We start from the raw sequence: 17,502 nt of genomic DNA, 5'->3' as shown, positions 1-17,502 counted from the left end.
TTTGATTTGAATCATTTCTGGTTTTTAAAATTTAAAATGAATTTGTCTGCATTATAAAAAAAATCATACTTCCTATCTCATTGTAATAATAAAAAAGTTTTAAATTTACAAATGAAAATTTGTATAGAATATAAACCCTGTGGGTCAATTTTTAAAAGAACTTTGTTTAATTATGTTTTTTAAATGTTTGCAGGTATAAATGCAATAATGTGTAATAAAAAAAATACCTTTTCCGCTTATTTTTAAAATACATTTTATTTTTTAGTGATTTTAATATTTTTATAGCATAACACATAACCAGTATTTTTAAATATAAATGTGAAGTTTTCTACTTAGTGTTTAATTTACAGAACAAAATGTTTTCAATAAAAGCACTTTTAAACGTATATTTTCTTTAAAATAAATCAATTAAACTCAAAACCACTGTGTTTTTTGGATAGTGCTGATGGTGATGATGAGAGAATCTAGCTTCTCTGTAAATGTACTACAGTATTTTTTTAGAAATGTTTCTACAGGATATTCAAGCTGTTTCTTTAATGAACTTCTTTGCTGGACTAAAATTACTGAAGTGATTTTCAATAATTTGCAGATTTCGATTGTAAGTACTTTATTATTATTGAGTGTGTTTTCACATATATAAATAAAATTGTCTTTATTGTTTTTTTATCTAAAAGTTACACTTTGTGAATTACAGGCCACTTTTAAAAAACTTGATTGTTTATTTCTCCTTTTTTCTAAAGCTAGAAACTATTTTCATCTGTATGTTCAGTAGGCAGCATTTTGCCTTGTTCCAGTTTTTGTCTTTATTTTCTTTATATTTAGTACTTTAAGTGTGGTGCTTATGGTGTTCTATTAAATATTTTTTAAGCTAACAGTATTTTTAATAAATATTGAAGGATTTCGTCACGTTTTCCTTTTATTGGAATTTAAGTTTAACAATGGCATCCTCTGCAATTTTATCAGTTCCAAGATTTAAAAAAAATTGTGTTGATTCTACAAAGTGAAAATAAAATTGTTTATTAAAAGTGAAAATATCAGGATCAATCAAAAGTTATAGTCATTTTACTGTACATGAGAATACATTTTAATTGGATTTAGTTTAAATATTTTACCACTTTTATTAATATCTTGTTTTTCTGTAAAAAAATAAATTTTAAAAATAAAAAGGCCTCTGTGATTGTGTTTACAAAGTAACTCTCACTGACCTTTAAAAATAATGAAATACAGTGAAATAATAAAAATATTTTGAATTTATTCGTCATTTTAAATATGAAACATGGATTTTAATTATGTTTAAACATTTTTTTTATTGTCAGTCTTGTTTATAATTTGTAAATATAATATGAAAATACTGACTGATGTTAACATGCAGATTTATTAGAATATAAAAAAGAACTGTTCCTTTGCTATTAATTCATAGAAATAAAAGTCCATTTTACAAGTTACATTTACAATTATTATAAAGTTCATAAACAATCAGACTGAAAAGACAAAAATTTTATTTCAACATTTAAAAATGTAAAAAAAAAAAAAAATACATAAAAAGTACAAATTCAATTTAGCTGACTGCAGCTAATAAATAAAACTAAAATATTTAAAATAAAATATTGTGAATAATGAATCATTCACTAAATTCATTGTTTTCTAAGTTAATCATTCATAACATTTTGGTGCTTTCACTCCTCTCAGTGGTAAAGACGCTGCCGTCTGAAAGATGCTCGTAATTTTATTCATTTCAGCAGCTCTTCTTCATATGTGCCTTCATAACTGCAACATAAACTTTTTAGTCAGAATATACAGACAGCACTTGACGAATGCTTGTAGGTGCTGTAGAAAGTTGTATGATGTCACTTAACTTTGGCCTCCTGATTCCCCATTACTGATCATGACCGACAAAATTTATTTCCATTAAAAACACACGGAACATTGGTCTCTTCAGATATAATCAAAAAAAGAGATTGAAAATGAGTTAGAAACTGCCGAAACACAGATGTCACTGTCTACAGTCAAGCAAGCTTCATGGCAGAATGAGTTTGGATGCTGACTTGGAAGAAAGACAGTCCTGTTGCATTTTTGTTCATGTACACAGCCTCATACAAGCTTGGTGATGTAAATTTTGAGGCAGGAGCTTTGTTCATATGCAGCAGCTTCTGGTGATGTAAAAGTGCCTCGGCTGTGGTCAGTGACACCTGTGTTTTAGGAGCTTTTGACTTTGCCCTATATTGGGAAAATCCACAATCAACTAATGTGTGATTTTTTTCGAATGCAAAAAAGTTCCAATCATTCAGTCACAGAAACAGAACAGTTGCAGAGAACATTTAAATAGCTGTGGAGTGGAGGTGTATGTAAACATCTGTCCTGTATAAATCAAGCGCACTATAACTGATTGTCATCATAATTCACCAGAAATCATCATCAGCCTCCTGATTAGAAAGAGCAGCGACACTAAAAGACAAAAAAAACAAACATCTATTAATAAATACATTTACAATGAAAACATCAGGATTGAAATTTCACATAAAACATCAATTATGTACTTAAACTGCTGTATAAATGTCATTCATTTTAAATTAATTCCTTTCTGATAACATTCTAACATCCAACCAACCACAGACCAGTTTGAAAGTATTTGCCTCCTTGGTTATGCACTTAACCAGTTCACAAAATGTAACTGGTAATTCCCTGTAGCTCACTGACTGAACAGAGCAAGTTTAATTTCAGCAGCTCTGCAGAACTTCAAGGTTGAGCAGCATCTTGAGGTTCCTACAGGAATCATGCCACCAATCACTCAGGAGAGTTACGGCTCTAGGATTCCACTAACAGAGTGAGTACAAGTGTGTAAGGTATGTGCATTTGTTTCTGTTCGATTTCTTTATTTATTATAATAACTTTTTAAAATCTGTATCTGTAACGGAGCTGTGAATGTCTATATTTGTCATGCCAATAATGCTACCTTTGAATTGAGTTAATGGGAGTAAGAGAGAGAAAGAGAGAGGGAGAAAGAGAGAGCGTGAGAGTCCTTACCTGTCATTTTGGTGATCAGACAACACTATCTGTTCAGGACTCTCTAGTATCTCTGACTCTTCTTTTTTTGAGTTCTGAAACACAGTGATTCTAAAAAAGTGAATAAAGCACAAAATCATTATAATAACTTTTATTTCCATAAATAAATGCAAATGCACTGAAAATACTACACTTTCAATTCTAAATCAGAACATTAACAACATGTAGCCAGTTTGTGTTCATCCTTTACAGAAAGTTAAGCAAAATGAATATTCGGCTGTTCAAAAAAATAGCAGTGCCAGCATTTTTCTTTGTTTGACATTAAAAAAATGTTTGAGGTTTCACTTTACTTTAAATTACTGAAATAATATTTAGTGGTATAATAATTGTTTCTGAGATCTGTGTTGCATGGATTCGACCAACCTCTGGCACCTCTGAACAGGTGTTCCAGTCCAGGATGATTAGACGACATTCCAGTTCTTCTGCATTTTTGGGTTTTGCCCAACGCGCTTCAAATGTCAGTCCACCAGTTCTCTATGGGATTGAGGTCAGGGGATTGGGCTGGCCACTCTATTACCTCAATCTTGTTTGTCTGTAACCAAGATGTTTTGGGTCATTGTCATGTTGAAACACCCATTTTAAGGACATTTCTTCTTCAGCATAGGGCAACATGATCTCCTCAAGTATTCTGATATATTTAAACTGATCCATGATCCCTCGTATGTGATAAATAGGCGTAACACCATGGTATGAAAAACATCCCCATATCATCATTTTGTACCACCATGCTTTACTACCTTCACAGTGAACTTTGGCTTTAATTCAGTGCTTGAGGGTCGTCTGACATACTGTCTACGGCCACTTGACCCAAAAAGAACAATTTTGCTTTCACCAGTCCACAAAATGTTGAGCCATTTCTCTTTGGACCAGTCAATGTGTTCTTTGGCAAATTTTACCTTATTCAGGACGTCTTTTTCTTAACAACGGGACTTTGCAAGGAGTTCTTGCTGGTAAATTGGCTTCACTTAATCATCTTCTGTGCTCACTGGTAACTTCAGATGTTCCTTGATCTTTCTGGAGGTGATCATTGGCTGAGCCTTTGCCATTTTGGCTTTTCTTCGATCCAATCAAATAGTAGTTCCACGCTTTCTTCCGGGTCTTTCAGGTTTTGGTTTTCACTTCAAGGCATTTGAGATCATTTTAGCTGAGCAGCCTATAATTCGCTGCACTTCTCTGTATGTTTTTCCCTTTAAAATGAACTTTTTAATCAAAGTACGCTGTTTAACAGAACAAAGTCTGGAACAAGCCATTTTACCTAGTATTTCAGAAGGAAATGCGCTATGACCAACATGTGCAACATTTGCCACCCTTCTAAATTAAATAAGGGCCAAAATTGACACCCGTTCTTCTGCCGAATGAATGACTTCACAAATTGAAATCCTCACTTATATTATTTTGAACAAGCCCCTTTCAATCAATGCTTCGATTACTCAGAATGAGCAGCATGCATGTTCTAATTGTTGGGTTTGTGTTGTTTTCATTACTCTACTACACTTTCAAGTACATTTTTTGCTATGTAGAAATATCACTTCTACTAAAAACAGTGATTTATCAGGTTAATGATGTTGGACTGCTATTTTTTTGAACACCACTGTATATGTCTTTAAGGCCGACTCTCATTGTTAAGCTACAACAACCTTAAAACTACAATGATGGACCATTTCTTACTAAATTCACAGTCTGACCACACCAAGCCTTTACCCATGAGGACCCTCTTCATTCTTTCGTAATTTGAAACGATCACAGGTCCATCATGACGGTTGTCATTAGTAACCATGACATTTCAATAATCTAGACCAGGAGTGTTTTGAGTACCTGGTGTTGGTGTTGCTCGCTATTCTGCATCACCATCATCATGTACTTATGTAGTGGATCATTCTGAGGATCATTCTCCTCCATTTCCACCATCTTCTCTCCAATCTTTTCCTTTTCCTTCAATAATTTCTTCTCCATCCTTTCATCTCTGTTGTCCTCCTCATCAACTCTTGCTCTTTCATACAGAACCTCCTGCTGGAGCTGAAAATACAGAGACATTGAGAGAAAGTGATTTTTTTGGTTGTTTATCATTCCTTTAAGGATGGTAGATGTAAATGAAGTCTGTTCTGATTGGCTGATAAATGTTCCGGTGAAGCGAGGCAGAACACGCCCCTTTAATATAAACACTGACCAGTTCCTGGTGAAGTTCCTCCAGGTCTTTCTTCTCTCTCTCCTGAGCTTCCACTCTCTCTCTCCATCTCTTCTCATCCTCCATCCTCCTCTCTTCCTCCATCATCCTCTCTTCCTCCCATCTCCTCTCTTCCTCAATCATCCTCTCTTCCTCCATTCTCCTTTCTTCCTCCTTCCTCCTCTCTTTCTCCATTCTCCTCTCTTCCTCCATCCTCCTTTCTTCCTCCCATCTTTTATCTCCGCCTTTGCCTTCTTCTTCATCATCTTCAAGCCCATCCCTTCTTTCTGCTGGAACAACATGAACATTAATGCTGTGAATATAGTATTTGCCCCCTCAGTTACTCAATCAACTGCTTCACCCAATCTTATTGGTGACTAATTCAGCTGATTAACCAGAGCCAATAATCTAATAATCATCATCACCAAAGCCAGACACCTTATAGCCTCTATAGGAAAACTATGCAAACAGTGCTGAAAAAAAGGTGGTAAAATATATCTGGAAAGGTGGTGAATCTACCCAGGAGTTTTTTAAGAGATCAGCAAAAAAAAGGATAATTTTGTTCTTTGAATAAATGAAAGTATGTTTATGTTAAAATAATTCAGTGTAAAAATATACAATAAAAAAACAAAATCTTGTTCTGCCCATTGTAAATAATTAATGTTAAATGTTAATTTCACCTTCTAGTCTGTGCTGAGTGAGTGTTTCCTCCTCATGTTCCTCATCCAAACTGTACTGCACATCTGCAACAAATCAAATATGAAGTAAAAAATAATAATGAGGGTCAGATTTCCATAATTTTTACAGTATTAGTGTTAGTACCAGTTTGAGGCTGGGTCAGGTCCTGAATGCAGATTTTTTCAGGTTGGGGTGAAGATTCCTGAGAGGAACTGAAGGTTATACAGGGGTTTGTTTAGTTTGTGACACAGTAGTTGTTATAAAAACAATATATAAATATGCTTCATTAGTCAGTTATAATCATCAACATTAAAAGAAATAAACATTTGAAATATATCAGTCTGTGTGTAATGAATGAATATAATATACAAGTTTCACTTTTTGAATGGAATTACTGAAATAATTCAACTTTTTCATGTTATTCTAATTTTATGACCAGCACCAGTATATATTAAAGCAATAAGCCACGAGAGGCCGTGCGTTACTGTGATTTTAGCACGGGAATGACGTTTTTGGCACGACGCGAAGCGGAGTGCCTAAAACTTCTTTCCCCGTGCTAAAATCATAGCAGTAACGCACGGTCTCGAGTGGCTTATTGCTTTTATAAAACGGCGGTCAACATAAAATACAATAAATACAACAATGTTTAATTCATAAATGTATTTATTGTGTATAAACTTACAATAAAGCATTCTTCCGCAACGCCATGTAGTTCGATTAACAGTGTTGCTAGGCAACATGAGGGCGAAAATAACATTAACTTTTTCTTTTCAGTGGCGTATTAATATGGAATGATGTGAGGTGGTCCTAGGTGTGAGTTTATCGGGGATTTTACAACGGCTTTGAACGCGGCTCAGCCAATCAGATTTTAGGACCGGAACTATCCGTTTTATAAATGTATGTGTATGTGTAAGTAGGTACCTGTGGTTATCCTGTACGATGCTCCTCAGCTCAGGGCTGCTGGGTGGGGTGCTCTTTACATCTTCTGCTGAATAAACAGCAGGAATTGGAGAAACTTCATCTCTCTGAGAACCTGAGAATGTTACTGCTGATCCATCTATACACACACACACACAATACTTGCGTGTACAGTAACAATTGCTGCTTGGACTCCTAATGTACTGCTGACTAGATCTTATGCACTCACCTTGATCTGCGTATGGTCTAGTCTTGATTTTGAAGGCAGAGAGTGGGGTAGAGGAAAGCCGTCTGATTGGAGGTGATGTCACAGTGGGTGGGGTCACGCAACCTGTTGGAACTTTGTTTAGGTCCGTTTCTGCATAGACAGAAGACTGAACTGTCGGTTCATCTAGACCAAAGGTCACCTTGTTGTTCGGTCTAACATAAATCGCAGAGGCTGAAGAGGTTGAGGAACTGCCCCTAATCGGAATCTGAGACACGCCCACCTTCCTTCTATAGCTTTTGTACGCCTCCTCTAATGCCTCCGCTTCTTTTTCCAGCTCCTGAATCCTGGTTAGTGCTTCTGTCACCGTTTCTGCACCATCGTTCCGTGTGCGACGCCACCCCCTAGTTGCTCCTGGGTCAATGAACTCGTCATGGTAATCGTTGACATGAATGTCTGAAGAAACCACATTATCAAAACTGGAATGATCCACAACCGAGGGTTTAGGGTTGCGCAAGACCTCATTTTCTAGAGCTACATAGAAAAAAAGAAGAAGACAAAAATAGAAAAAAAGTATGTCTACGATCAAAAAAGTTCATATTTTGCATTCTAGCATAGAGAGACACTATAAGTATTGCTAGCACAGTTGCTACACAATGGATTTGCAGAAAGCTTCTGTGTTATACTGGTGGAACTAAAAAGATGGTGGATCTTGATCTGGAGAGTGCCTGGTGAAACCTGGAGAAACATGTGGTGGGGTGAATGGATCTGGACTCTTGGCCTGGTTGCTAGTCCCTGGAGTCAGCTGATGAACAATGGGATTGTTTTCCAGGTCTAGGGCTGACTGGTGAACCCTGAACCGGTGGTGGATCTGATACTGGTGGCTGGATTCGGTTGTCGACTGGTGGAACATGGATTTGGTTGCAGGACTTGGAGCTAATGCTGTAATATGTGGTGAAATGTGGTGGAGTTCGAGAAGCAAGTGGTGGGACTTGGGACTGGTTGCTTGACCTTGGGGTTAGCTTGGCATGACCAAGAATTAAAGAGTCCTAAGACTGACTGGTGGCACCTGGGCCTGACTATTGAGAGTGCTCAGACCTCTGGAATTGGTCCAGGATTTGGACATGCTGTAAGCTTTTTTTTAGCTCTGTTTCAGAAAGAGTGAAGAACAGACTTAGCAGAGTTTATGTCAGACCTTGCTGTGTGTGTCGTAGCTGCTGCTTGATCTCCTCAGTGTGTGCAGACATCCACTTGGTCCTTTCTTCACATTCCTGAAGCTGAACCTTCAACTGAGCACATCGTTCCGCCTGCATCAACGTCAATCAGATAAACACTGAATTAATACATCAATGTCCTAAAAATTTTTTCCTCAAACATTACTGGAAAGGTTTACACCAAATGTAGAACTTCTCACCAATCTTATAGATGGTCTTTAAGCCTTTCATCTGACAGATCCAACAAATTCTCTCAACAAGTTTGTTGGGTTTTTACTGAATCATGAGTAAACAGAATTCTATCTAACCATCTAACAGATTTATTAATGATGCTCGTTTGGAGTAGATCTGGTGTCTTCCAACAGATCTACAAACATATTCTCTAAAGGATTCCTCATCAGATCTTAAAGAAGATATCCAATCTGATCATTTAAAGCAAGATCTAACAGTTCTGGGTATCTGAGAGGATCAATGTTACATTTTAGCATCTTCATTTAGGTTCTTCTGCACAAATTCTACACAAACATCAAAGCACCTGGAAACAAACAATGTGTAGATGTTTCCAGCTCATTCCGGGTCTAAATTATTTTTTAAGTACCTCCTGTTCCAGCTGAGTGTGGAAGATCTGCTTTCGGTTGTGAAAATCCTCCTGATCCTGACGCCAAGCTGTTTCCAGACGTTCCAGCTCGACTTGAAGAGTCAGCAGCTCTGGTGATGGAGTTTTCAGCTCTGTGGAACATCAGTATTATTATTAGTTATAATAATAGGTCTAGTACTTGTATCAGAGAACTCGTACTAATAGCAGTGGTTTTGACTGTAATGTTACTAATAATATTAGTATTATCATGGCTATAGTGTACTGTGTAGTTACTGAGTAGGTCCTGCTCTCTGACCTTGGTGTAGTTGTTGTTTTTGCTTCTCACTTTCCACCAGCTTCTTCTTCAGTAGAACAACTTCAGCCTGCAGCTCCCTTCGTTCATTCAGCAGAGTGGAGTAATCGCTGACGCCCCCTAGTTTCTCATTCAGCACTGCATTCTGTTTTTCCAACCTTCCTAATTTCACTCTTGCCGATGCCAACTCCTCCTGCAACAGCCAAACATATCTCATATTGAACTTCTTACATTGATCTTCATCTGACCTTCAGAGACTTCACAGGAAAATAATTCTGACCAGTTATGAGCATAAATTAAAAAACTTTTAATTCACTTTCACTTTCGTTATCAGTCAGTTTATCACAGTGAGTCTGTGTGAATGTGTGTGTGTGAGTTTGTGTGTTTACCTGCAGTAGTTTGATTTCTTTAACAAGTCTTTCGTGTTCTTCTGTTTTTACATGAATAATTGCAGCTTCTTGTTGAATCCTCATTGTCTCTTCTGTTCATATCAAATACACCAAATATATTAAACATATCAGATACATCACACATATCAAACACATCAAACACAAACACATCAGATATGTCAAATTCATCAAACACATCAGATACATCAGAAACATTAGATACATCAAATTCATCAAACACACCAAACACATCAGACACCAAATCTGACACAGCACATAGTATCAGAATGTTCTACAGAAGATTCAGTGTGTGGAACCCACCTTTATTTCTGTTCTCATTTTGGACGAGGGTTTCGGATCTCCTACTGTAATCCTCCTTAAGTTCCAACTGATATCTGAGAATAATACATGGAAAAACAGTGTCCATACATTTCTGCAACTGTTCAGTTTCTGTGCCTTAATGATTAAAACATAGTTATGTGACCCAAAAATAGTTTGTTGTGGGTTTTCTAAAAAAATATTACTGAGTTGAAAATATACAGACATCACACCTAATGTATGGTCATATGTGTATGTCAACTTAATCAGCCGGTAGCTTAACAAGCTTCTGGTATTAACTTCTACCAGTATTTCTTAAGTTCAAATTTACAAATCTGCTTGAAAAGATAAAAGAAAAATCCAAAACACCTCCTGTCATCACAGGTTCTGAAATCTGGCAGCCCTTGATGAGTAAACTAATCAGAATAATTTCTCACTTTTTGATCTCATTGTTAAGTTTCTGGTCATAGGTTTCTTCCATTTTGCGAATGTCCAGTTCTCGTTTCCTCATCAGTTCCTCCATGTTCTTCATCTTCTCCTCATGGAGCTTACAGGACCTGCTCAAACATGACCAAAAAGGAAACGGGTTAGAGGGATTAATGAGGAACAGTTATGCTGCGATGATTTCAGAAGAACATTTTCTGTCATCACAGCTTTTCATGGAATGCAGATTTTTCAGCAACGTAAATAGAATAACATTTTGATGTTGGACATGACTGGCACATGGTACTTATTCAGTGATGGAATGTCACCACCTTGTGGGCAGTGTAGAAACCTGACTTCACAAAGAAGTTTCGGAAGATGAATAACGGAATGTCCTTTATTGTACATGAATTTCATACATCAACCACAAACATGCCATCCAGTAACCGTGCCTCATTATTAAATCTCTAAAGTGGAGTGAAAAGTATTCAGACCCTTTGGTATCTATCTTTTGAGTGCAGCTGCTGTGATGATTCACATGCTACATATGCCAGCTCTAATTGCTAGCCAGATCAAACTATGATTATGATGATGAAGTACTCACTTCTGAAAACTTTCATTTCTGAGTGAGAGTTCAGCTTCTCTGTTTCGTACAGACTCAATCTCCTTCAGTAGAACCTGACGCTGAGCGTAGATCCCCTTCTCCTCTATCTGGACACACATCCACCAGTAAACAAAAAGGATCACTGACATCATACAATCAATGTCACTACCGAGCAGTTGTGAGACTTGTTTTTATTTATTTCATCTTCACCTTTGTATTGCATGAATATATTACTTTTTTTCAGCCCAGGCTACTGAATCTACAGAGAGGTGCTTTTGTTTATTTATGTAACTCTTTCCTTACTCAACTTTAAACATTACTGACAACATCCTGGTGGCTTTATTTTAAACATGTGACTACAGCAACCGAACCAAAATTCTAATGAGGGGCTGATGCTGGGTTGCTAACAACTGATACAGAGGCCTAGCTGACCATTAGATTGGATTTGGAGTTTAGATGAAGGATCCAGCACGACGTACAAAAGATAAATTGGACAAATATTTAGTTTAATACTGACTCTCACATTCTGTACTATTGACATAGGTGCAAAAGCAATTTATATCATAGTATAGGCTACCTGCTAGTCATATTACCTCCTGCTGTTTCTGTAATCTCTCAATAGCGTTCTTTTCTCGGGTCATCAGTGCTTCTGATTTCATCTCATAGTTTCTCTCCAGTTGGCGCCTGATCTCCTGAACCTCCTGCCGACATTTTTCCTTCTCCTCCATCCGTACTCGAGCTATCTCCACCTCCTGAAAATGTTGAATCTGAACGCAAATAAAGAACAATGGAGCGTCGTTATATCATTAGAAACAGAAAAGGTTTCAGAACTTTCAGCATTTTAAAACAGCTAATTTTATTTAAAAGACATTAAAAATGACTCTATAAAACATTTCAAATGTTGAAACTGAACTTCAGATCAACCATTAAAAAAATTAAAATACAAAATGATTAATTAGTCAGATCATCTTTCAGTACCTTTGATTTAAACTCAGTCTGTGTTTGTTCCTCCATCTCCTTTCTGTACTCGGCTAGTTTAGCTTCTACTGATGCCCACCGGCTTCCTCTCTGCCTCAGAACCTCGTACTCTTCATCAATCATCTGCATCTTCCTCACTTCAACACACCAACACGTTTTGGGACAGTGTTTAGTGATTGTAATATAGATTAAAGTCTTTTGGAAGGAAACGGGCAGCATTTACAAAAAAACAACATTTACATTTCCAGATGTACAATCTCTTTATAAATCAAAGCTGGTCATGAGTGAGGGTTTGAGAATGAAGTGCAGATATAAAATATGATCTGATTTCTGGTTCTGATCTGGGTAAATAATTTGTAACTACATTTATTCTTACCCAGTGACTGTGAATAATCCAAAGTGTTCGATGTTTGGGTTTCAGCATCATGAACTTCTGAATTTACGTGATGATCCAATAACTCCAACAGCACCTTCACCAACAACCCTACAGCACAAATATTACACAGATCAACCAATCCATCAACTAGCCATGAATCAATTAATTAATCCATCCATCCATCCATCAATCACTCCATCAATTACTATCAGAGAGAAATTCTACCTTCATAATAAATATTCATTTAAAAACTAATTACACATGTAATATTAAATACATTGAACTATGTTTGTTATTTTTTAAATGATTTCTTAAAATTATGTTATTATAATAAATAAAAATAATATTTATTTTAATATTAAATCATTTAATATTTATTTTCAGTTTAAAAAAATCAATTAAATGTTATTATTAATATTTTCATTAAAAACTTCAATAGCACCAACACTGATATTTGATTGCATATCAATATAAAATGAATAAAAAGTAATTATAAAAATTATTACATATAAATGTAAACATTATGAAAGAAAATATCACTGTTATAATAAAACATCTTTTTACAAAGCCAAGCTTGAACAATCTGCTGCTGACCCACGTAAGCTTCATGCTATCTTTTCGTCACTTCTGAACCCTCCTCCTCCTCCTCCCCCTTCTGCCTCTCTCACTGCTACTGACTTTGCAACATTCTTTCAGGACAAGATTGACAAAAGCAATCAATCCTTCTCTCCGACTGACCCACTTTCAACTGACCCTCAACCCACCAACACACTCACCAGCTTCACCCCACTCACCATGGATGAGGTTACACAGCTCCTCTCATCCAGCAATCCCACTACATGCACACTCGACCCTATACCATCCACCATCCTTAAAGACATCTCACAGGACCTAATCCCCTTCATCACACCCATCATCAACAACTCCCTGACATCAGGTGTTGCCCCTACTGCTTTTAAGAAGGCTCAGGTCATTCCCCTTCTTAAGAAACCTACACTAGACACTACAGACATTAACAACTACAGACCTGTCTCACTCCTCTCTTTTCTATCCAAAATTCTTGAACGTGCTGTCTATAACCAACTATCTGCCTTTCTTACTCAGAATGACCTCCACGATCAGTACCAGTCTGGCTTCAAGGCAGCGCATTCTACGGAAACAGCTCTCGTAGCTGTTACTGAGAAGCTTCATGCAGCCAAAGCAGCCAAACTGTCATCTGTCCTCATTCTTCTTGACCTCTCTGCAGCCTTCGACACAGTGAATCACAGCATTCTCTTGTCCACACTCTCCAACCTTGGAGTAACAGGTTTAGCATGGCAATGGATGGCCTCCTACCTCGAAGGGCGCTCTTACCAAGTGTCATGGAGAGGATCCATATCTCCTCCATGCACTCTCTCAACCGGTGTTCCTCAGGGCTCTGTACTTGGCCCACTTCTTTTCTCCATCTACACTCGCACTCTGGGTAAGGTCATAGCCTCCCATGGCTTCTCCTACCACTCCTATGCAGATGACATTCAGCTCATTCTGTCATTTCCTCCTTCAGACACAAAAGTATCAGCTCGCATCTCAGCATGTCTGCGAGATATCTCACAATGGATGTCAGCTCATCATCTAAAACTTAATCCCAGCAAGACAGAGATGTTGCTCATTCCCAGAGATCAGTCTCCAACCCAGGACCTAGTCATTTCTCTGGATGACTCCCAGATCAGACCCTCTGATAAGGTAAGAAGTCTTGATGTTGTTCTTGATAACCAGCTGACATTCTCTCCTTATATAGCCAACATAACAAGATCGTGCCGGTTCCTCCTGTACAACATCAGGAAGATTCGACCATTTCTCTCCAGGGAAGCTACCCAGATTCTGGTTCAATCACTTGTAATCTCACGGTTGGACTACTGCAACTCCCTCCTGGCAGGAGCTCCCATGTCCACTATTAAACCCTTGCAGCTCATTAAAAATGCAGCTGCCTGTCCAGTTTTTAACCAGCCCAAACACTGCCACATCACCCCACTGCTGCGTTCTCTTCACTGGCTTCCTGTAGCTGCACGCATTCAGTTGAAGCCAAAAATGGACCAGCCCCAAGCTACCGTCGTGGTCTAATCAAACCCCGCTCTGTACAACGCAACCTCCGAGCCACCAGTCTCGCTCGACTTGAGCCTCCACCCAGGACTAAAGGAAGACAAGCATCAAGGCTCTTCTGTTCTAGCACCCAAGTGGTGGAACGAACTTCCTCTGTCTGTCAGAACATCTGAGTCTCTTGCTGTCTTTAAAAAACGATTAAAAACCCACTTTTTACTAAGCACTTAAGCTGACTTGTACTTATTTACTAACATTTTTCTTCAATTTCCAAAAAAACAAAAAAAAAACACACAAAAAAACACTTTGGTTCTAACAGGTTTCAGCAGATTTGTGTTCTTCGACTGTTGTTTACTAAAACTTGAGAAATGAAATGTTTACTATGGAAGCACTTCTGTAAGTCGCTCTGGATAGAAGCGTCTGCTAAATGCAGAAAATATAAATGTAATAATTTAACCTTTTATTACAGATGCATGTTTTAAAAATGTAATTTTGGCGCCCAGGTGGCGCAGCGGGATATTTCACTAGCACATCAGCGCCGAGATTCTAAACCCCTCGGTTCGAAACTCAGCGGGCATAATTGGCAGTGACTGCAGGGAGGGATGACCAGAGGGGGTCTTCAAACGCTGTGTAAGGACCCTGATTGGTGGATAGAGGCGCCTGTGCAGAGTGCATGGGTGGAAAAGGGTTCAGCTAAGGGCTGCGTGCGGGTCGGAGAAGGCATGAGCAGCAATATACCATCCTCAACTGCAAAAAATTGGGGATCCCCCAGCAGCATGTAAAAGATAGATGTTTAAATGTATATAAAATCCTTTTTTCTATTAAATACATAAATAATACCTATATTACTATTTAAAAAATAAATAAATAGAAGTTCACATTACCGTTCTGTCCATTCTGAATATCTGAAACCTACAAGTAAAAAAACAGCTTTTATTAAAAACCTGGGATTTAACCACACAATCATTTTATTAAAATTGAAATGATAATGACCAGATTTTTGTAGACTGCTGACTGTGGACTTATTTTCAGAAGCTGCAGAATGTCTTTCACTGACAACACCTACAAAAAAATCAGATTTGAATTTACAGTTACTATAAACTTAGTAGAAATTAATCTAATACCAATAACAGATTCTCTCTTGCTGAATAAAAATTACAGTTCTAATTTTTTCCTGATTTAGTCATTTGTAACTCCTGTTTACATGGTTGTTTCTTGCACCCCTAGCGCTTTTGTGGTGGATTCCCACACTGAGCCGTACCACGTACATAGATTCATGCTATGCTCTATGTGAATCCTCCACCACTCAGCGACTTAATTATTCCCAGAGATCACATATCACAGCAGCAATAAAGAAAACTTTCATCTACCCAACAGGCTGGGCGCCTACACGAACAACGATTGGCTTGTTGTCCAAAGGGAGGGTGCCGGAGGGGATTCCTCTCAACTGATGCAATTACGACCTCTGCTGGCTGATTGACATGCCAAACTGTGGCTGTAAATCCTCTGCTAAATCGATAGAACCATTAAGATTTGAATTGTGAGCTTAAAAACTCCACAGCGGTGGGCTGGTATTTTAGACCGCCAACAATCTGAATAAGTAAAAATAATGAATCTATTAAATGATTTCTGTTGTGAAATGTTGCACCTTTTCTTTGCTGAGTCCGCATTCAGGATAAAATACAGACAGCGTGTACTGGTAGTTACTGTTCTGTAAATGGTGGACGACCAGACTGTTAGATGCAAGCATGCAGAGAGAATCTGACTGATCTGATAATGGACGAGGAACTGAATCTTGCTGGAGCTCCACGATCAGCCGGTTTCTGAGCTGCGTCTAAAACAAACAAAATGAAAGATCATAAACAGGTAGGCAGTTAAACAAAAGATGGTGTATGTTGGTCTTCAGTTAATTTGGGACACACCCACATTTTGCATTTAAATGTGTCTGAAATATACTTCATGATTTGTAAACATCAAACTTATCCACCAACCTGCAAGGTTAAGGCAAACATGTGCTTACTCAAAGACACATGCAGCCCCTGCCAATTCTATGCAGCTTATGAAATGTCATCAGGCAGATCAACATTCTAAAAGACTGAGCTTCCCACCCACTTTCACATGACCCTACACAACCGCGGAGACTAGTTGGCATTGCATGATTGACAAGAGAACCTAAACATCAGGACAGATTAGCTCCTGATCACAAACAGATGTGGCATAGTTGGGCTCAAGGTAGCAAGGTACCTGCCAGATGAACCACTATCACTCATGAAAATGCATTTTTGCTGCACCAAAGTCCAGTGTGATGTGCTGTACACCACTCTGTAATGATCTAAGGCTTGTTGCAGCTGTTCAGCCATTGAAGTTGCTCCTAGATGTTTATTTATTTATTAAGATTTTACAAGATTCATCAGTTCACAAGTTTAATGTCAAACACAGTCATGGACAATTTAGTATCTCCAATTCACCTCACATGAACGTCTTTGGACTGTGGGAGCTTCCATAGGAAACCCATGCACACAAGGGGAGAACATCCCGGACCTGGGGATCGAACCCAAGACCTTCTAGCTATCTAATGCTGTGAGGCGATAGTGCTACCCACCAAGCCACCGTGCCGCCCCCGCTACTAGATGTTTGCTCTTGGCAATATCGATATGGTGGCCTAATGAGTTACAGTGGCATGTTAAGAGTAAGTAAGTATTAATGTAGATTATTGTCTATAAACACTAAACAGAGGCTGAGAAACACATGGTAATATTTTCGATTGTGGTTGATATTATTTTTGCTCAGCGGGGTTTGTAATTCTGAGTTACATTATTAGTTGGAATAAAAGATTATAAAGCTTCTACACAATCAAACAGCTTTAATAGTATTACTAAATATCGTGTTGGATGAATCTAGCATGTGTTTAAATAAATTAGTAAATAAAAAATAAGACCTTGAGATGGTCCAACACCCCCTTTCTCTTGAATGAATGGTAAAGTCTGATCCGCATCTCCTCTCTAGTCAAACTGCGTTCTTCATCCTCACTCATCTTTAATGTTTAATTATTAACTATTACACCAATTTACCTTCAATTATCCAATTAAATATACTTTGTCTGTATTGCTGCATCAACTCAGCTGCATCCGAATATTAATAAACTAATGAATTCACTAAAAACACCTTCAAACTCCATAACAACCAATAAAAACACAAGCGTCCAG

General features: G+C 37.7%; 1 protein-coding gene across 5 annotated transcripts; it reads right to left on the bottom strand.

Moving 5' to 3' along the window:
* Positions 1-1,472: 1,472 nt before the first annotated feature.
* Positions 1,473-17,413, bottom strand: ofd1 (OFD1 centriole and centriolar satellite protein). Of its 5 annotated transcripts, XR_010014130.1 has the most exons (23): positions 17,235-17,413; positions 15,945-16,130; positions 15,290-15,358; positions 15,181-15,208; positions 12,221-12,328; positions 11,845-11,981; positions 11,460-11,633; positions 10,867-10,973; positions 10,277-10,396; positions 9,843-9,916; positions 9,522-9,613; positions 9,136-9,325; positions 8,841-8,971; positions 8,224-8,335; positions 7,053-7,562; positions 6,827-6,962; positions 6,050-6,117; positions 5,908-5,970; positions 5,231-5,517; positions 4,879-5,079; positions 3,025-3,098; positions 1,857-2,445; positions 1,473-1,767 (listed from the first exon to the last, which is right to left on the bottom strand). XR_010014130.1 is itself a non-coding variant. In XM_063005574.1 (22 exons), the coding sequence occupies exons 1-21, from the start codon at positions 17,328-17,330 to the stop codon at positions 3,058-3,060; spliced, it is 2,946 nt and encodes a 981-aa protein (XP_062861644.1). In that variant the 5' UTR covers positions 17,331-17,413; the 3' UTR covers positions 1,473-2,445; positions 3,025-3,057. The 5 variants fall into 5 exon arrangements, 4 of the variants coding, with proteins under 4 accessions (XP_062861644.1, XP_062861642.1, XP_062861643.1 ...); XM_063005574.1 differs by having other exon boundaries at positions 1,473-2,445; positions 3,025-3,114; XM_063005572.1 differs by having other exon boundaries at positions 1,473-2,445.
* Positions 17,414-17,502: the final 89 nt, after the last annotated feature.

Source organism: Trichomycterus rosablanca, chromosome 12, assembly GCF_030014385.1.
Source record: "Trichomycterus rosablanca isolate fTriRos1 chromosome 12, fTriRos1.hap1, whole genome shotgun sequence".
NCBI classification, from domain to species: Eukaryota; Metazoa; Chordata; class Actinopteri; order Siluriformes; family Trichomycteridae; genus Trichomycterus; species Trichomycterus rosablanca.
Note: the sequence above shows the minus strand (reverse complement) of the source record. Positions and strands in the feature narration are given on the sequence as shown.